We start from the raw sequence: 15,943 nt of genomic DNA on the forward strand, positions 1-15,943 counted from the left end.
ATGTGTTGAAACTAAGCTGGCTCTCCTTTATAGCTGTATCCCTGAAAGTCCTGTGCCTGTGAGACATTACTTGTCTCATTCAGGAAAAGAAGCTTATGTGCAAAAATAATGCTGATACATAGGATTTCTTACAAATTTTAGCGTATTCAAAAGCTGGAAGTTCACTCACACAGCTGAGTGGTGTTCAAAAGCAACAATATTTTCTGATTCTACATTAGATGTTTTGTATTTGGATCATGTAAAATGGCTGCTTACATATTTGGGGGAAGGAAGAGGTGCAGTTTTCTCTTCAGCTTCAAATAACCAATTTCAAGATCAACTTCATTTTGTCAGTGAGAGAGGAGAGAACATATGTTTAGGCAGAGGCACCCACCCCCAGACTTTGAGGCACAAGTCCGTGGCCCCACCGCCTCCACTGTCTTGGAGGGGGTCCCCAAATCATCCACCCAGCCCCTCTGCACCTCCGCTGATCTCCTCCCAGCTGCCACTGGTCGACCAAGTCAGGCGCTCCCACTCTCTCTAACTTGGAAGCAATACGCCTGCTGTACATCTGCCTCTGAGTCTGACCTGTCACGCCCTGTCCCTTTCCGTACTGCTTCATGCTGCTTCTGGTACAAGAAAGGCAGACATCCAGAAGTGGCACACGTCACTGCCAGCATGGAGACCAGTGAGCAGAGCTGGAGCTACAAGAGGGAGAGGGAGGCTGGCAGGCTCCCCAGGCGATGAGACTCGGAGACACCAAGCCAGCCAGCGCATGGAGGCCCTGCCTCCCTCTGGGCCAAGCAGTGACTATAGGCTTGAGTGGAGAGGGAGAAGTAAACAGTAGTGCTAGCCAAGTACCTGCAGCGAGCTAGCCAGCAGATGCCTCCCTTGTATTCCCTTGATTTTCCAGGCAAGACCTTTTGCCTGCCACTGGCTGTTGATAACTATGCTGCTTTGATAGCGAGGAGTTAGGGAGGCTTATAAGGTGCCACCGTCCCTCCCTTCTTTCCCTTTCCTCTTCAGCAGTGAGGCATTTGGGGGAAGATCAGACACTAACCAGGACTTTCCTTTGATTTCCCTAGTTAAACAAATCCCCAGGGAACTTGATGTCTTCATTCCCGTACCGGCCTTCCTGTGCTGATGGGACTCTTATCTTCCCCTGCCTGCCCCAGTCCCTCTTTCTTCCAATTCCAGGGAGAGCAAGAATGAAATCTCTCCCTCTACAACTTTTCTTTTCTGTCCCACTCCTCCCCATCCCTCTTTCCCGCTGCCATCAGGGGGAAAGGACACAAACACAGGAAAGGACACAAACACACACACACACACACAGAGTGAGCTGTGTTACAAAAGTACCCCTGATGGCAGTGGATCGGATCAGATGAGGCAGAAGCTTCTGATGGAGTAGCAGAGCCCCTCCTCCACCTTCTCTTGATTCCTATCCCCTTTCCCCTCTCCACCCACAGTTATCTATCACTTTCCTCCTCCCAGCCACTCCTAATGAGCCTCTGCCTGCTTCCATGCACTGCCTGTGGCTGTTCCACAGGAAAAGGAAGGGAAGAAGGCATTTTTCTTTTCTTATTGTTCCAGCTTTCCCTGGGCATGTTCTGGTGTAAAAAAAATAGTGCATTCAGCTAATTTTAGTTGCAGGACTGTCCATGAAAAATGTGGTATGTGCAAGGTCAGTGGGAAGTGTCTTATTCAGAATTTCTTCTAAAAATTAAAGGGGGGGGGGGTTCCAGCGTACCCTGAACATGTTCTGGTGTAAGAAATAGTACATTGGAGCTTATCTTGTGGGGCGGGTGGGCAAAAGGACTTTAGGTCCAAGCTCCAGAATTACTTAGGTGCACTTCTGTGTTTAGGGGAGTTAGCAGAAGCCTCTGTACTTCATAGACGGTTGGTTAATTGATAATTACATTCACTTGCTCTTGTGACCATTTATCAACATCATAACCAGACTTCAATTACCAGTAATTACCAAGTTATTGGTAGTGTACTCCTGAATGATGCACAACTAGAATAACTGCTCAATTTTAAGTGCCACATGTGTCCAAGAAAAAATAACAGGGTATTTGATATGTCACCTGAGAGGAGGACCTTGGCTCTGCCCTCTTTCATTCTGCTGCCTTGAAATTTGCTTTTGGAATAAGATTAAAATATATGCTGGCTTTTTTTTTTTTTTTTTGGCTTAACTTCATTATTTTATCTAATTTAATTTTTTTTACTGCTGTCTTAAAATTACTTTTTACTCTTAGATACTTTCGAAATGGTTTCTGAAGACGATGATGGAAAACTGGTGTTTAAAGTGAACTACCACTACATGTCTCAGGTGAAAAATGCCAGTGATGCAAACAGTGCCGCCAGAGCTCGCCGTCTTGCTCAAGAAGCTGTTACGCTTTCTACATCACTGCCGCTTTCCTCTTCATCTAGCGTCTTTGTCCGCTGTGATGAGGAGAGACTAGACATCATGAAGGTAAAAATCAGACTTGCGTTCTAAGAACAGCTGGGGTCTGCACCCTGTATAAATCATGCTGATTTACCATGATTGATGCTTTGCTTCCACGAGACTTGGAGAAGGCAAGAACCTACAGAGGTTCTTAGACCACTCCAGGACCACGCCCTGGAGTACCCTGCTTGCTGCCACCACTTCTAAGACTTCTCTATGCATAGCCAACCCACTCTTCAAGTTCAAGACTATTCACGCAACCATAAATTGCTAAAAATCTGGTCAGCAACTAGCATTGACGGAAAGTCCCTGTGAGAAGGGAATGGAAGGCAAATGCCTACCTCCCAAATTAATCTACAGGCAAATCTTCTTGCAACAACTTCCACCCTATACTGTGTTTTTCAGTAGGCATGTGCATGAACTGGTTCAGCGGTCCTTTCCCAGAGTGTCAAAACAATTTGGAGGTCTGGCGTTCAGACCAGTTTGGCGGTGGAGGGAGGGGCAAGTTACCTTTTAAGGAGCTGGGAGGGTGCACTTCCCACACACACATTTCCCCTGCTGGTGCTGCCACCAAAATCACTGGCGTGGGATGACAGCGTACTTCTTTGCTGCCTCAGTCAGAGTCAAACTGGGAAATGCCCGGGTACGCGCATCGGGTACCTCCAGTTTGACACTGAACGGGGCGGCAAGGAGGTACACTGCCACCCCACACAAGTGATTTTGGTGGCAGCACTGGCGGGGGAACATGGAGGGAAGCACAGCCTCCCAGGTCCTTAAAGATAACCTCACTACCAAACCGCCCAATGAATGGTTCATGCACATCCCTATTTTTCAGTGCTCAGTTGACAGTGAAGGGGAGTGGATTTGGCCTCTGGGCTGTCTGGTCCATAGGTCTTTTACTAGATATTTGCTTCTTACCTTTTTAGATAGAAAGTTGAAAGTGCATTCTGTGCCCTATTCTAATTCTAGAGTTGCAGGTTGTTCATAATCCTGCTTTTAAGAAAATAGCTATATTCCTCTTCAGAGAAAAGTTCACTGAGGTAGAGAAGGGAGAGACAGAAGAGGTAAGAATCTAATGAGAAAAGGGGAGGTCTGGGGGAAACTGTGGCCTGTGGGAAGAGAGAGAGAGAGAGAGAGAGAATGAAAATGAATAATTAACATGAAATGTAGCTTTGGAGGCTGATGTATTTTGGACTAGGGGTGGCAAGGAGGTACACTGCCGCGAAGGGCAAAAGAGGGGATCAGGAAGAATTTGAAATAATTAGCTTAAAATTGCTGCCAGAAGATGTGTCTTCCCTGTAGTTGTTGCTTGCAGTTCCAATGTCTTATATATAGAAACCTATATATAACCAGTCTTATATATAGAAAGTTTTTCATTATAGCTTTAACATTTTTTTAAGGTTCTGATAACTGGCCCAGCAGACACGCCTTATGCCAATGGTTGCTTTGAATTTGACGTGTATTTTCCACAAGACTACCCTAATTCACCTCCACTTGTGAATCTGGAAACAACTGGAGGGCATAGTGTGAGGTTCAATCCAAACCTTTACAATGATGGCAAGGTAAATATAGTTGTGTGTTACCTCACTGTGGACAAATGTAGGGAATATAAATATTCTGGCAAGCTATGAACCAATCTGTTTTGTTGTAGAATATATTCCAGTTGCCTGAATATATTCATCACATTACTAATTGTAATGTAATTATAATTAAACTAATTGTAATTCATATGCCCCAGTCCAGCTTGTATGTGGAAACAGGCCTTCATGCGTAGTTTGGCTTTCTGGATGCAATCTCTGCTGGCGAAAGAGGGCTTCTACTTCATTGAACGGAAATCACCATAATGATGTTGATGTGACAGCCCCAGTCACCTCTTGAGATGGCACCAGGGGAGGGGCATTGATTCTAGGCAACCTCTCTCCCCCAGCAGGAGATTAGTACTGTCAAAGCTGACAATACTAACCATCTGTTGGGTAAGAAAGATGCTTTTGCATGACATTGTGGGCAGTTCATTCTTGTATGTGAGGATCTCTGGATTGGAACCATAATGTGGGCATGTAATGAGACATTTATTAGTGTTGAAATTTTTTTATCTTCAGGTCTGTTTAAGTATACTTAACACCTGGCATGGAAGACCAGAAGAGAAGTGGAATCCTCAGACATCAAGCTTCTTACAAGTTTGTAACTGTTCTTCTTCGGCTTAGGGTTGTGTGTGGATGGCTGGATAATATAGAGCAAGGATTCTCAATGTTGGATCTCCAGATGTTATTGGACTTCAACTCCCATAATCCCTAACCAAAGGCCACTGAGGCTGGGGATTATGGGAGTTGAAGTCCAGTAACATCTGGGGACCCAACACTAAGAATCCCTGATATAGAGGGTTATGACACACAAAGGAAGACACATGTACACTGTAGGAACTTTATAGTGAGGGCTAACCTGGGCACAGACATGGAAACCGTACAAAGGGGAGGCAACGTGCTTCTAATGCAAAATACTACATGTATTGAATGACAATCAAAGTGTAGATTCTCATTTGGGTGAATCAATAGAATGGGAAGCCTAGCCCTTGCACGTCCATCTTTTTGTAAGGTCTAGTCTGCCCCCATGCTTCTTAGTGTGCAGCCGCTATCAATTTAAGCCACCTGATTCACCTGAAACACAGCTGCATTGTATGTATTTTGCCCATCACTGCCTTTTCCAACTTGTCTACTTTTCTGATTTGTTGTTTTCCATGTCAATTAACTCCTCACCTGTCCCTGAAACCATCCCTACGTGGCATTGCCATCTTAAGCAGCTAGTTTAACACCAAGGAGACTTGCTTGGAGTTGTCTCTTTGAGAACTCTGTTGTGGCCCCATTGATTTCAATGAGCACCATTGAATGCATTGCTTTTCTACATCGTTATATATGTAAACAAATTTAGTCAATTCAAATTCCCCACATTAACTATCTAGTTTGCTAGCATTACATTTAGGTACCTATGTCACTATAATTTAAGTGCACACCAAAGGGGGTCTGTATGGCAGTTTTTGGAGGGCTATGCCAATCTTTTGAACGTAGCTGGAGAAACCTGTTCTCAAATATGACTCTCCACTATGCTTGCTTGCATATACTTTATTATAACAAGCAGTGATACAATCATCAGAATATCAACATGAACAGAAAAATTGGTAACAGCAGTAAGATACTAAAATAACACATACGTGGTATCTCCAAATTCCCATGACCAATTGGGTCAAAATCCTGGAGGAGCTACACAAATACAGTGAGCTCTTATAGCTAAGAAACAAAATTCCACAACTTTCTGTGTGACAACAGTCTCTCCACTGTGCTTTACATTTTTCAGGCAGGTATTTAAATGAGACATCTTTATAAATACTGTCAATTCTGGGACATAACTTAAATAGCAAGAAACTGAAGATAGTTTATAAAATTATTTTTCACACTCCCCCCTGTTTTTTGTATTGATCTTACAATGACTAATCTGAATGTTGGAAATGTAATGTTCACTAGTTACTGCTTCATGCTATATTATTCATTGCTGATATTAATATGCTAAATATCCAGCATTAAGTCACGCTTCCCTAACATTAGTTTATTTTATGTAAACATCCTACTCGGCGGCTGCTGTTAGGTGCTATATTAATCTTAATGTGCTTATAACCATCTAATTACATTTAGCAAGCACAATCATAGAAAATAAAATATTGCCAGAACGTCAAGAGCAAAACCTTGATGAACTAGGTGAGCATTTTCTGTCTTATCCTAATATCTATTAACTCCTGCAAATGACAAGAGCCTTGTTCATTGTCATGGCATAATTATTAATTTTGAAATGAATTCATGTTAATATTCATAAGCAGCAATAGACCTTTTTGATATGTTTTGTAAATGCTGAGATATCAGTACCCAGGCTCACCAACATATTGTTTGAGTTGAAATATTGATACGCAAATGAGTGTAAACTCTGCTGTCGTCCCTTTTAAGTATATCTCATTTGTGGATGAAGCCAGACAGTGTTAGAATGTCTAAAAGCACTTGTAAAGATTTTTATTTTTATCATTAATGTCAAACTGTGAAGGAATTTACAGTTCAGGCCGACCCCAAATCTATGAGAAATAGCCATTTGTCATTTGCTTAATTTCTCAGGGATCCCAAAGAACAACTAAAGTGATAGATATTTTTGCATGCACTGGATTAGATAAAACACATTTGATAACTATATGGAAAAAACTTGTATGCCTGAGGTAATAACTGTAATCAAGTTTCTGTTTAAGCTAGCAAGCACAGATTTTGGTGAAAGGGACTCAGCAAGTAAGAAGACACTGGCTTGCTCACATCTGAAAGGGACAGTGATTGTGGTTCCTTATCTTATTTGATCTGTGACTGCAAATTTTGGTTTAGTTGTCTCTCAAGTTTATTATTTATCTGTCTATAAGGATAGTTGCAGAAATAATTAGATCTGATGATTAGATCACTGCAATGGAAGTATTTCAAGCAGTAGATTTTTATTTTCTGCTCAAGCCAATAGTGTGCTGCTGGCTCTCCCCACCCCCTTCATATTGTATTGCAATGGACTCTCAGAAATGAAGATGAGGAATTACTGTATGAAAATAGCAGGAAACAAGTTTGATAAGAAACAGTAAACCTCTTTCTAAGAAGCTGAGAGTAAGAGATTATTGCAGATCCAGTGAGTTCATGCTTTTCAATAAGGTGCAGATTTGAACCCATGAGAAACATGTGTGGAAATAAAGACAGAAGTGGTTTGTAAATGCACAGAAATGATAACAGGGCACTGGTGGTGATATTTTAAAAGTTGGTTTTGTTCTTTAATCAGTTTTTACTTTATTAAAAATTTCAAATTGTGTTTGCTGGTGATGTTAATTAAATAGATACCTTATGGAATGAATGGTACAGAAGGGAAATGACAGGTCTGGATCGAGATCCGTCGAAATCCATAAGAATGGGTAATGCGCCTGTGCTGGACCCTCGCAATAGCATGCTGCAGCTTGTAGAGGCAACCAAACCCCTCCCCCACACATATAGCATGCTATTTAACAACGGGCCGGGCACCATGTTCTTCAGTTCTTTTCTGACCGCCATTGCATTCAGTCCTTGGACTGTTGCTTCTTGTCAGTAAAGTTCTTCATGTGAGTTCATCTATTTATTTATTTTTTAAAACAGACTGGTAATTGTGGTATTTGACTTGGAAACAGCTTCTGGTCTTTGTTGGCGTTAATACAACCTTTTGAACAGACTTAAACTACTCATTTGGATAGCCCTAACATGGCTGAGGAGAAACAGACTTTCAAGAGTTGCACAGGCTGTAATGCCAAGCTTCCTTTGAAAGACCTCCATGATTTGTGTCTGCTTAGGAGACGAGCACAATGTCTCCTCTTACAAGATAAGCTTGTCATTTTCTAAGCAAACGTGGAAAAATTGGGCTTTGCGCCTCCATTTATTATGAGGTGTCAAGCCCTTCGACATCGGGAGAACATAGCTCTGCAACTTTGACATAGGCATCAAAAGACCTGGCATCAACTCTTAAGCCAACTTCCTCTAAACCAAAACAACCATCAACGTCAAACTCTTATTAAAAGCCCAGAAGCTCCTTCAAAGTCGGCTCCAACATCGACACAGGGACATTCGAAGTCAAAAGAAAAGTTTTCGAGATCAGATACTCATTTGTCTTCTCCACGACCTAAAAAGTCAGACTGTGGATTTGACAAAAGAAAGAACGCCGTTCCCATCCGGTCTACAAAGCCTGCCACCGAAATCCTCAATGCCAGCTGTCGGGACTGACCGCCACTGCTTGATATCGAAAACCTTGACACAGGGGCACGACCAAGGTCAGAGAAGCCACTCAGTGTCAACCGCCCATCAACAACAAGACTGTCAATGTTGAGGGCTCATTCCCTGTCTCCAGCCCCCACTCCAGTCAATTCTTTGGCCCCGTCGACGCCTGGTCGACATCGAAAATCACCATCAGCGTCGACGCATCTTCCATCAACACTGGCTGTGCAAGGTCCGATTTCTACTTTAAATACTCCAATGTTGCCAGCATCGAGATTGGTGACTCCATGACACCAAGCCCCGATACCAACATTCAGTATCGAAGAAGAAGACAGTGGTGAATCGCCTCTTGAGTAAGGTCCTTCTAAACCAAAGGAAGTTATCCACCAGGCATAATTATAAAGGCAAATGGCTCTGATTCAAATCCTACGCAAGGATGCATGATTTTCACCCAACCCATGCCACAGTCAAGGTTGTATGTATGTATGTATTGGTTTATTTCGGCCCAAGGCCAGCATAAATACCAAAGAAAAAAGAAACAACAGGAGTAAATACATAAAATACATAAAACATAAAATACAGTCAAGGTTGTATTCCTGTACCTGACTGATTTAAAATCACAAGGGCTGGCAAATGTATCTTTGAAAGTGCACCTAGCAGCACTATCTTCAAAACATCCAGGCTATGATAGAAAGATTCTCTTTTCACACCCAGATGGTAAAGCTTCCCTGAAAGGCCTTGTGAATTTGTATCCACCTTCTCACACACCCATCAAACCATGGAGCATATTCTTGGTCCTTTCAGCTTTGACAGAGGATCCATTTGAACCTATGGGTTCTTCCTCCAACAAGCTAGTAACTTTGAAAATTGCCCTCTTTCTGGCCCTAACTACAGCTAAACCTGTAAGGGAATTGACAGCTTTGCAGATAGATTTGCCATGCCCAAGATTTTATCCTGGTAAAGTGCTAATGCGTATGGACCCAGACTTTCTACCCAAGGTGGTGTCCGACTTCCACCTCAACCAGGACATTGTTCTCCCTATGTTCTTCAGGAATCCATCTACCCCTTTAGTATTTGCAATGCGGAGGGCACCAAGGGCTACAGATCCACCAAGCATCTGTCTGTAGCATACAGGAGCTCTGTGAGAGGCTCCTGCATTTCCAAGCAAAGAATGTCCAGATGGCTAGTTGAGCTGCTTATTATTATTAATAATAATAATAATTCGATTTCTATACCGCCCTTCCAAAAATGGCTCAAGGCGGTTTACACAGAGAAATAATAAATAAATAAGATGGTTCCCTTTCCCCAAAGGGCTCACATTCTAAAAAGAAACACAAGATAGACACCAGCAACAGTCACTGCAGGTACTGTGCTGGGGGTGGAGAGGGCCAGTTACTCTCCCCCTGCTAAATAAAGAGAATCACCATGGTAAAAGGTGCCTCTTTGCCCAGTTAGCAGGGGATATCCTGCTAGCCTACAAGACACAGAATGTTCAACCACCTGAAGCAATCAAGGCCCAATCTACCCATGCCTACACTTCTTCAGCTGGGGTAACCTTCACAGACATCTGTAAAGCAGCAACTTGGTCCACTGAGTTACCTTTCATCGAACATTACACCATAGATGTGCGCTCTGCTACTGAGGTGAGCTTCAGGAGAAGCATTTTGAAGCAGGTGTTATAATAGCTACTAATGCACCCTCCTCCATGGGGAGCTAGCTAAAGACCCATTCTTATGGATCTCGGTGGATCTTGATCCAGCTAAACAGGTTGCTCACCTGTAACTTAATATCTGGTAGCGATCCATCAACATATATAAGACCATCCCGGACCACCCCTCTGCAGTAGTGCTACGCTATGTGTGTACTGAGTGTGCATGCTATTCTCCTTCGGTGATCAACTCACCCAATTCTGGATGATTGTTGTCCATGGCGTCGTCCAAGAACTGAAGAACATGGCGCCCGGCCCTCCTTTAAATGGCACGCTGTATGCGTGGGGGCAGGGCTTGGTCACCTTGACAAGCTATGGCATGCTACTGCGAGGGTCCTGCGCAGGCACAACACCCATTCCTATGGATGTCAACAGATCTCTGCCACATCAGTAGTTACAGGTGAGCAACCTGTTTTTTCAGTGGTGTTGAACATCTTAATTTTCTGCAGAATTATATAATTAGTGTTTTGAAATTGACAGCATAACACCAAATTGGATTGTTCTACATGCTTCAGAATGCTAGTTCTTCAAATTATTCTCTCCAACATCCAAATAGTGTGTCTCTTTCATTGTGTTCTTTATGTTAGTGCTGTACAGTAAGGTCCATAACAGATAAAGCTTTGCCTTTAATAACTTTTTAAAATTTATTGTATTGTATTTGTAGACCACCCCAAACTTCCATCTCTGGGCAGTTTATAACACAAAACAAATTAATAGAAATCAAAACCTTAAAGCAATTTAAAAGCACAAGTTTAGTTAGTTCTTTTTATAGAATCAGTTGCTAAATAAGGTCTTGGAAGATATTTCAAGAATAACGATAACACAGTAAAGGAAATTTATTTATATTCATGTATGTATTTATTTAATATACCGCCTGACTCCAGAGGCTCCAAAATGTAGGTTGATCATAAGAACCTCCCTGCTGGTTTTACACAGTGGCCCACCTGATGCTTCTCACAAACCTGTACGAAAGTGGTGAGGGCATGCCCTCTCTCCTGCTTTTGCTCCCTTGCAACTGTTATTTAGAGAAATGTTGTCTCTATGGCTGGAGGTGGCCAATAGTCACCAGACTAGTATCCATTGATAGACCTGTCCTCCATGAAATTGTCCAAGCCTCTTTTATAGCCATTCAAGCTAGTAGCCATCACCACATCCCATGGAAGAGAATTCCATAGATTAATTATGCACTGTGTGAAGAAGTACTTTCTTTTGTTAGTCCGAAATTTCCCGGCCTTTTGTTTCATAGTATGGCACCTGATTCCAATTTTGTGCGAGAGGGAGAAAAATTTCTCTCTGTGTACTCTCTCTACTCCATGCATAATCTATATACTTGTTTCTCTACGACGGGCCATGCATGGGGATGTGGCAGAAAGGAGGTGATTGGCTGACAGCGGGGAGAGGAAAGGAGGCGAATGGCTGACAGAGGGGGCATAGGCAATTGGCTGAGAGTGTGCAAGAGTTCAGAAAGCGAGAAGACAGCAGCCAGAGAGGAGTGCAGGCGGCTGCTTCAGAAAGCCAGGGAGTTTGCCAGCTGTAGTCATGAAGCAGGGAGTTTGGGGAAGGGGACAGAGTTGTGGAGGGCCAGGGAATTCTAGCAGAGAGAGCGTGCGTGAGCAAGAGTGAGTTGTGGGGGGGGGAGAGCGAGAGCGAGTTGTGGGGGGGGGAGAGCGAGAGCGAGTTGTGGGGGGGGAGAGCGAGAGCGAGTTGTGGGGGGGGAGAGCGAGAGCGAGTTGTGGGGGGGGAGAGCGAGAGCGAGTTGTGGGGGGGGAGAGCGAGAGCGAGTTGTGGGGGGGGGAGAGCGAGAGCGAGTTGTGGGGGGGGAGAGCGAGAGCGAGTTGTGGGGGGGAGAGCGAGAGCGAGTTGTGGGGGGGGAGCGAGAGCGAGTTGTGGGGGGGAGAGCGAGAGCGAGTTGTGGCCGGGGAGGGGGGGGAGAGAGCGCGAGAGAGCGAGTTGTGGGGAGGGTGTGCCACAGGCTCAGTTCACAACTGCTCAGATGATCTGTGTGGGGTCAGCTAGTTTTATATAATTTTATATTTCCCTCTTCTGTACCTTTCCCAGTTCTACAATGTCTTTCTTAAGAAACAGTGACCAGAACTGTACGCAGTACTCCAAATGTGGCCTCACCATAGATTTGTATGAGGGCATTATCATGTTAGCATTTTTATTTTCAATCCAGTGGACATGAGCCAAGACAGACTTGATTGGCTATTAGGAGGGCCACATATGTAGCCAGAGCTTTCTGTAAAGTCTGCAGCTGCCTCAGCAGAAAAAGCAAACCAGGTTGTTGTTTTTATTGAGATAGCAGTTTGCCTCCTTAGCAGTAGGAACAACTAGAATGAAAATATGAACAAAAGCTCCACAAGACATTCTTGCTGCTTTGGATTGTCACTGATTTCTCTCACTCATTCTGTTCTGGTTGGGTTTTGGTTATAATTATTGATTATAGAATATTTATGTCTTTATTTAATTGTTAATAGGCTGCATCCAAACTTTTGACAAGGTGGCACTCTGTTGTTGGAAGTTCCTTCTACTCACAGGAGGAGTGTTGGGACTCTCACAAGAACCCATTCTAGTTGCAGAAGGACCTCTTGCTTGATGTAGCCCTCTTTCCTATTGAGTGACACTGCACCAAAAGTTTAGATGCACCACTATATAATTAACTCTTTCAAATGTATTCTGTAATGTGGAACCCTTTGTCAGAAACATTGGGTTGTATCTTTAAAAGGTCACGGCTATGTCTGTTGGGCAGCATCCAGGCTTTTGGCAGAGCAGAGCACTGTTGGTGGAAGCTACTCCCAGAAACAGAAGGAGACTTCTGTTTGCATAAGGACCCCTTGCATGAGCATAGCTGTGCCTGCGCTTACAAAAGAGCTTCTGTCAACAGTGCACTGCTGTACCAAAGGCCCAGATGCTGCCCATTGAAATGAATGAAACAAGTTAGCCATGCCTAACTTAAAGGTAAAATGTGACGTTGAGTCGCTCATGGGGACTACGGAGCCATGTGGTTGTCTTTGGTAGAATACAGGAGGGGTTTACCATTGCCATCTCCTGCGCAGTATGAGATGATGCCTTTCAGCATCTTCCTATATCACTGCTGCCCAATATAGGTGTTTCCCATAGTCTGGGAAGCATACCAGTGGGGATTCAAACCAGCAACCTCTGGTTTGCTAGTCAAGTCATTTCCCCACTGCGCCATCTTAAGTCCATTTAATTTCAGTGGCAGCCATGACTAACTTTCTTTGGATGCAACTCACTCTTTGTATTTGATCTTAATTTGTGAACTGTTCTTGCTTATCAGGGATTTGTTTTAAAAGTATAAGATAAGGCATCCCTATTTTGTGGCTGTAAATTGGAATGTAGCTGTGGGAGTTAAATGAATTCATTGGACACAGTTGCAACTAAAATTGCTCTTTTGAAATATTTAAATTAAGCCACCTAAAATCTTTCAAAAGTGTATAGCATATAACTCAGATAAAACTGAACTGTTTAGTGTGTGACTGGTATTCCAGTTGCCTCTGAAAATGATGGACATGGTTGTGAATAACAGTATCAGGCTATCAACATTTTCTCAGGAAGGATCAGCATGGGGGGAAAGTGATAGAAAAAATGAATAGCAATAACATTTGAGTATTTCCTCTGTACTGCAGACAATATATTGCATTTGAGAAAATGTGGTACTTGCCCTAGCAAACATCATAGGCAGCTAGCCCATGACATAATTGCAGATGAGCGGCAAAATTCATTTCTCCTCTGCCCAGACCATTTTGTAATTCTTTATAAAGGTCTTTTACACTTTTGTGAACATCGAGCACTCCCCTTTTGTGCTGCTCAAAGGCAAGAGCGTTCCTGTAGCCCTTCAAAAAGAAAAGAAATGTCAGAATCTGCCCTCTCTTGTATTGATGCTTGAATATTTGTGAGCCTTTTCTCCATTTTATTTTTTCTCCCTCTGAAGAACTTGCACTCTGGTGTACCTTTCCTAGGTATGTCTCCTCAACCTCCTCCTTGTCCCCCTTCTCCTCCAGCTCCTGCTCCTGCTCCTCCAAACTTTCAAACCAGGCTATTTCTTCACACATTGATCGAGCCCATATGTTTGGATAAGACATAATTGCTGCTACCACTGGATTAGGGCAGAAGTATAGCACTTGGGGGAAAGTCAGGGGTGTCCTGTCCTCTTGATGAGCCCCTTTGCTGCTCTGTGCATTTCTGATTGCAAATGCTTTGATCTGCATCTCTCCACAGGTGTTGGTGTCTGTACAGTCCCTCATATTAGTTGCAGAGCCCTATTTCAATGAACCAGGATATGAAAGATCCAGGGGGACCCCAAGTGGCACACAGAGTTCCAGAGAATATGATGGAAATATACGGCAAGCGACAGTCAAATGGGCTATGCTTGAGCAAATCCGGAATCCTTCGCCGTGTTTTAAAGAGGTTTGTGATTCATGCAGTTACACGCCATAGCTGCTTGTGGTTCAACTACTTTTAATATGGGACTCCTGTGAAACTACTGTTGCCTTGACATCTAAACTGAATTTAGAGATGTGGCATGAATACAGGTTTATCATGCCGAAGTCTTATACTCAGCAGAAAAACTGATCAGTTATTAAAGGTTTTAATTAAGACGTCATCAGGCCATACATAGGAAAATCACTTTGGAAAAAGGGGCATGGTGTTTGCAACTTTCGTGGTAGGTCACACTCTTGTAATGTAATGTCACCGTACAATATAAACTGGTTATATTAAAAGCCAGAGTCTAGGAATCCTGAGGTTTTGGAAACATATCAGTAAGGTTCACAGTAGGTAGCTTTTGCCTCAGAATCAAATGTGGTTGGAAAGGTAGGTGTGATTTGAGCTCATCTCAAACTGCAGATAAGTTCAGATACTGTCTTTATGTCCTTGCAACCCTTTTTCTGGTCAGAGGCAGTGCCGTCATCCTAAAATACCCCCTTTACCTAGAAGGCACCAATTCATTTGATCAGGAAAAAAAATATATATCCATCTCAGACTCTATTGCACATTTATATTGACATGTTTAAAATGAGACTTGTGTGAAAAGTGGTACATTGGGATCAGTGAGACCAGCTTTATGGGCAGTCAGTTGTGTGTATTAGGTTACATCTCTTTCCTTTCTAATGGCAATGTGTAGTTTTCTCTTTCCCCTAGAAATCCAGTTGCTCATAAGGAATGTTTCCTGTAAAAACACATCTATAGTTCTGAGGACAAGAGGGAGGAAAGAGTGTTTCTAAAAGTAGTAGCAGTTCATCTGGATTCTCTTTTACTTCAGCATTTTAATTAAGGTGTCATCTGACTATGATCTACTTTCTTCCCAGTGGTATTTGATACTGCTAATAAATTGGCTAATAATGCAGCCAAGCAAGAGTTCTGACATTTGTGATAAATTTTCTTTGATAATTTCATGCCTCTAAGTGACGACAAAGGTGTGCATGTCAGAAATTAAGGTTATTTTTCAGTAGGGAATTTGATACCTTGCCCAGCATCCAAGGAAATTGGATTGAGAGTGATTAATGCAATGCTAGCAATATCTGCATATGTAGGAAATTATCATTTTTACAAACCTTTTGCCCGAAATGCAATGTTTCTACCCACTTTTTAGCCACCTGCTGAACCTTTACCTACTTCTAAACCATAAAGCGGAGAATTAAATTACGAAAATTGTCTCTGTTAACTGTTGATATAACTTTTTCTCTGCATGGCATTGACGGGTTAGTGTTTCACTTCAGGTTATGCAAATGCGCGTGGTCCTCGCAGTGCAGTAGCTGAAGTAATGGACAGTATCCAGTATCTATGCAGTGCCTGCCCTTCCCTGCAGCGAGATTAATGTTCTAGACTAGTGTTCAGAGATCACACTGAAAGAGGCTGGCTCTTTGTGGTCAGAGGCCACCATAAGAGTGCCCGCGGTGCTTTTTGCTGGAGAAGTAATTAAACGATGTTATTCACTGACACTCCCTTGTGATTTCTTCCTTTTGCACTTGGCTTGATATGTTAGGTGTGACATTG

At 43.0% G+C, this 15,943-nt stretch overlaps 1 protein-coding gene across 6 annotated transcripts in view; it reads left to right on the plus strand.

Moving 5' to 3' along the window:
• Positions 1–15,943, plus strand: part of BIRC6 (baculoviral IAP repeat containing 6) — a 311,771-nt gene that overhangs the window by 285,992 nt on the left and 9,836 nt on the right. For all 6 annotated transcript variants that reach the window (XM_053303734.1, XM_053303742.1, XM_053303763.1 and 3 more), the window contains exons 69-72: positions 2,235–2,452; positions 3,826–3,987; positions 4,525–4,602; positions 14,168–14,356. In XM_053303734.1, coding sequence (XP_053159709.1) covers positions 2,235–2,452; positions 3,826–3,987; positions 4,525–4,602; positions 14,168–14,356 — 647 coding nt within the window. The remainder of the gene's footprint in view (positions 1–2,234; positions 2,453–3,825; positions 3,988–4,524; positions 4,603–14,167; positions 14,357–15,943) is intronic.

This window comes from Hemicordylus capensis, chromosome 1, assembly GCF_027244095.1.
Source record: "Hemicordylus capensis ecotype Gifberg chromosome 1, rHemCap1.1.pri, whole genome shotgun sequence".
NCBI classification, from domain to species: domain Eukaryota; kingdom Metazoa; phylum Chordata; class Lepidosauria; order Squamata; family Cordylidae; genus Hemicordylus; species Hemicordylus capensis.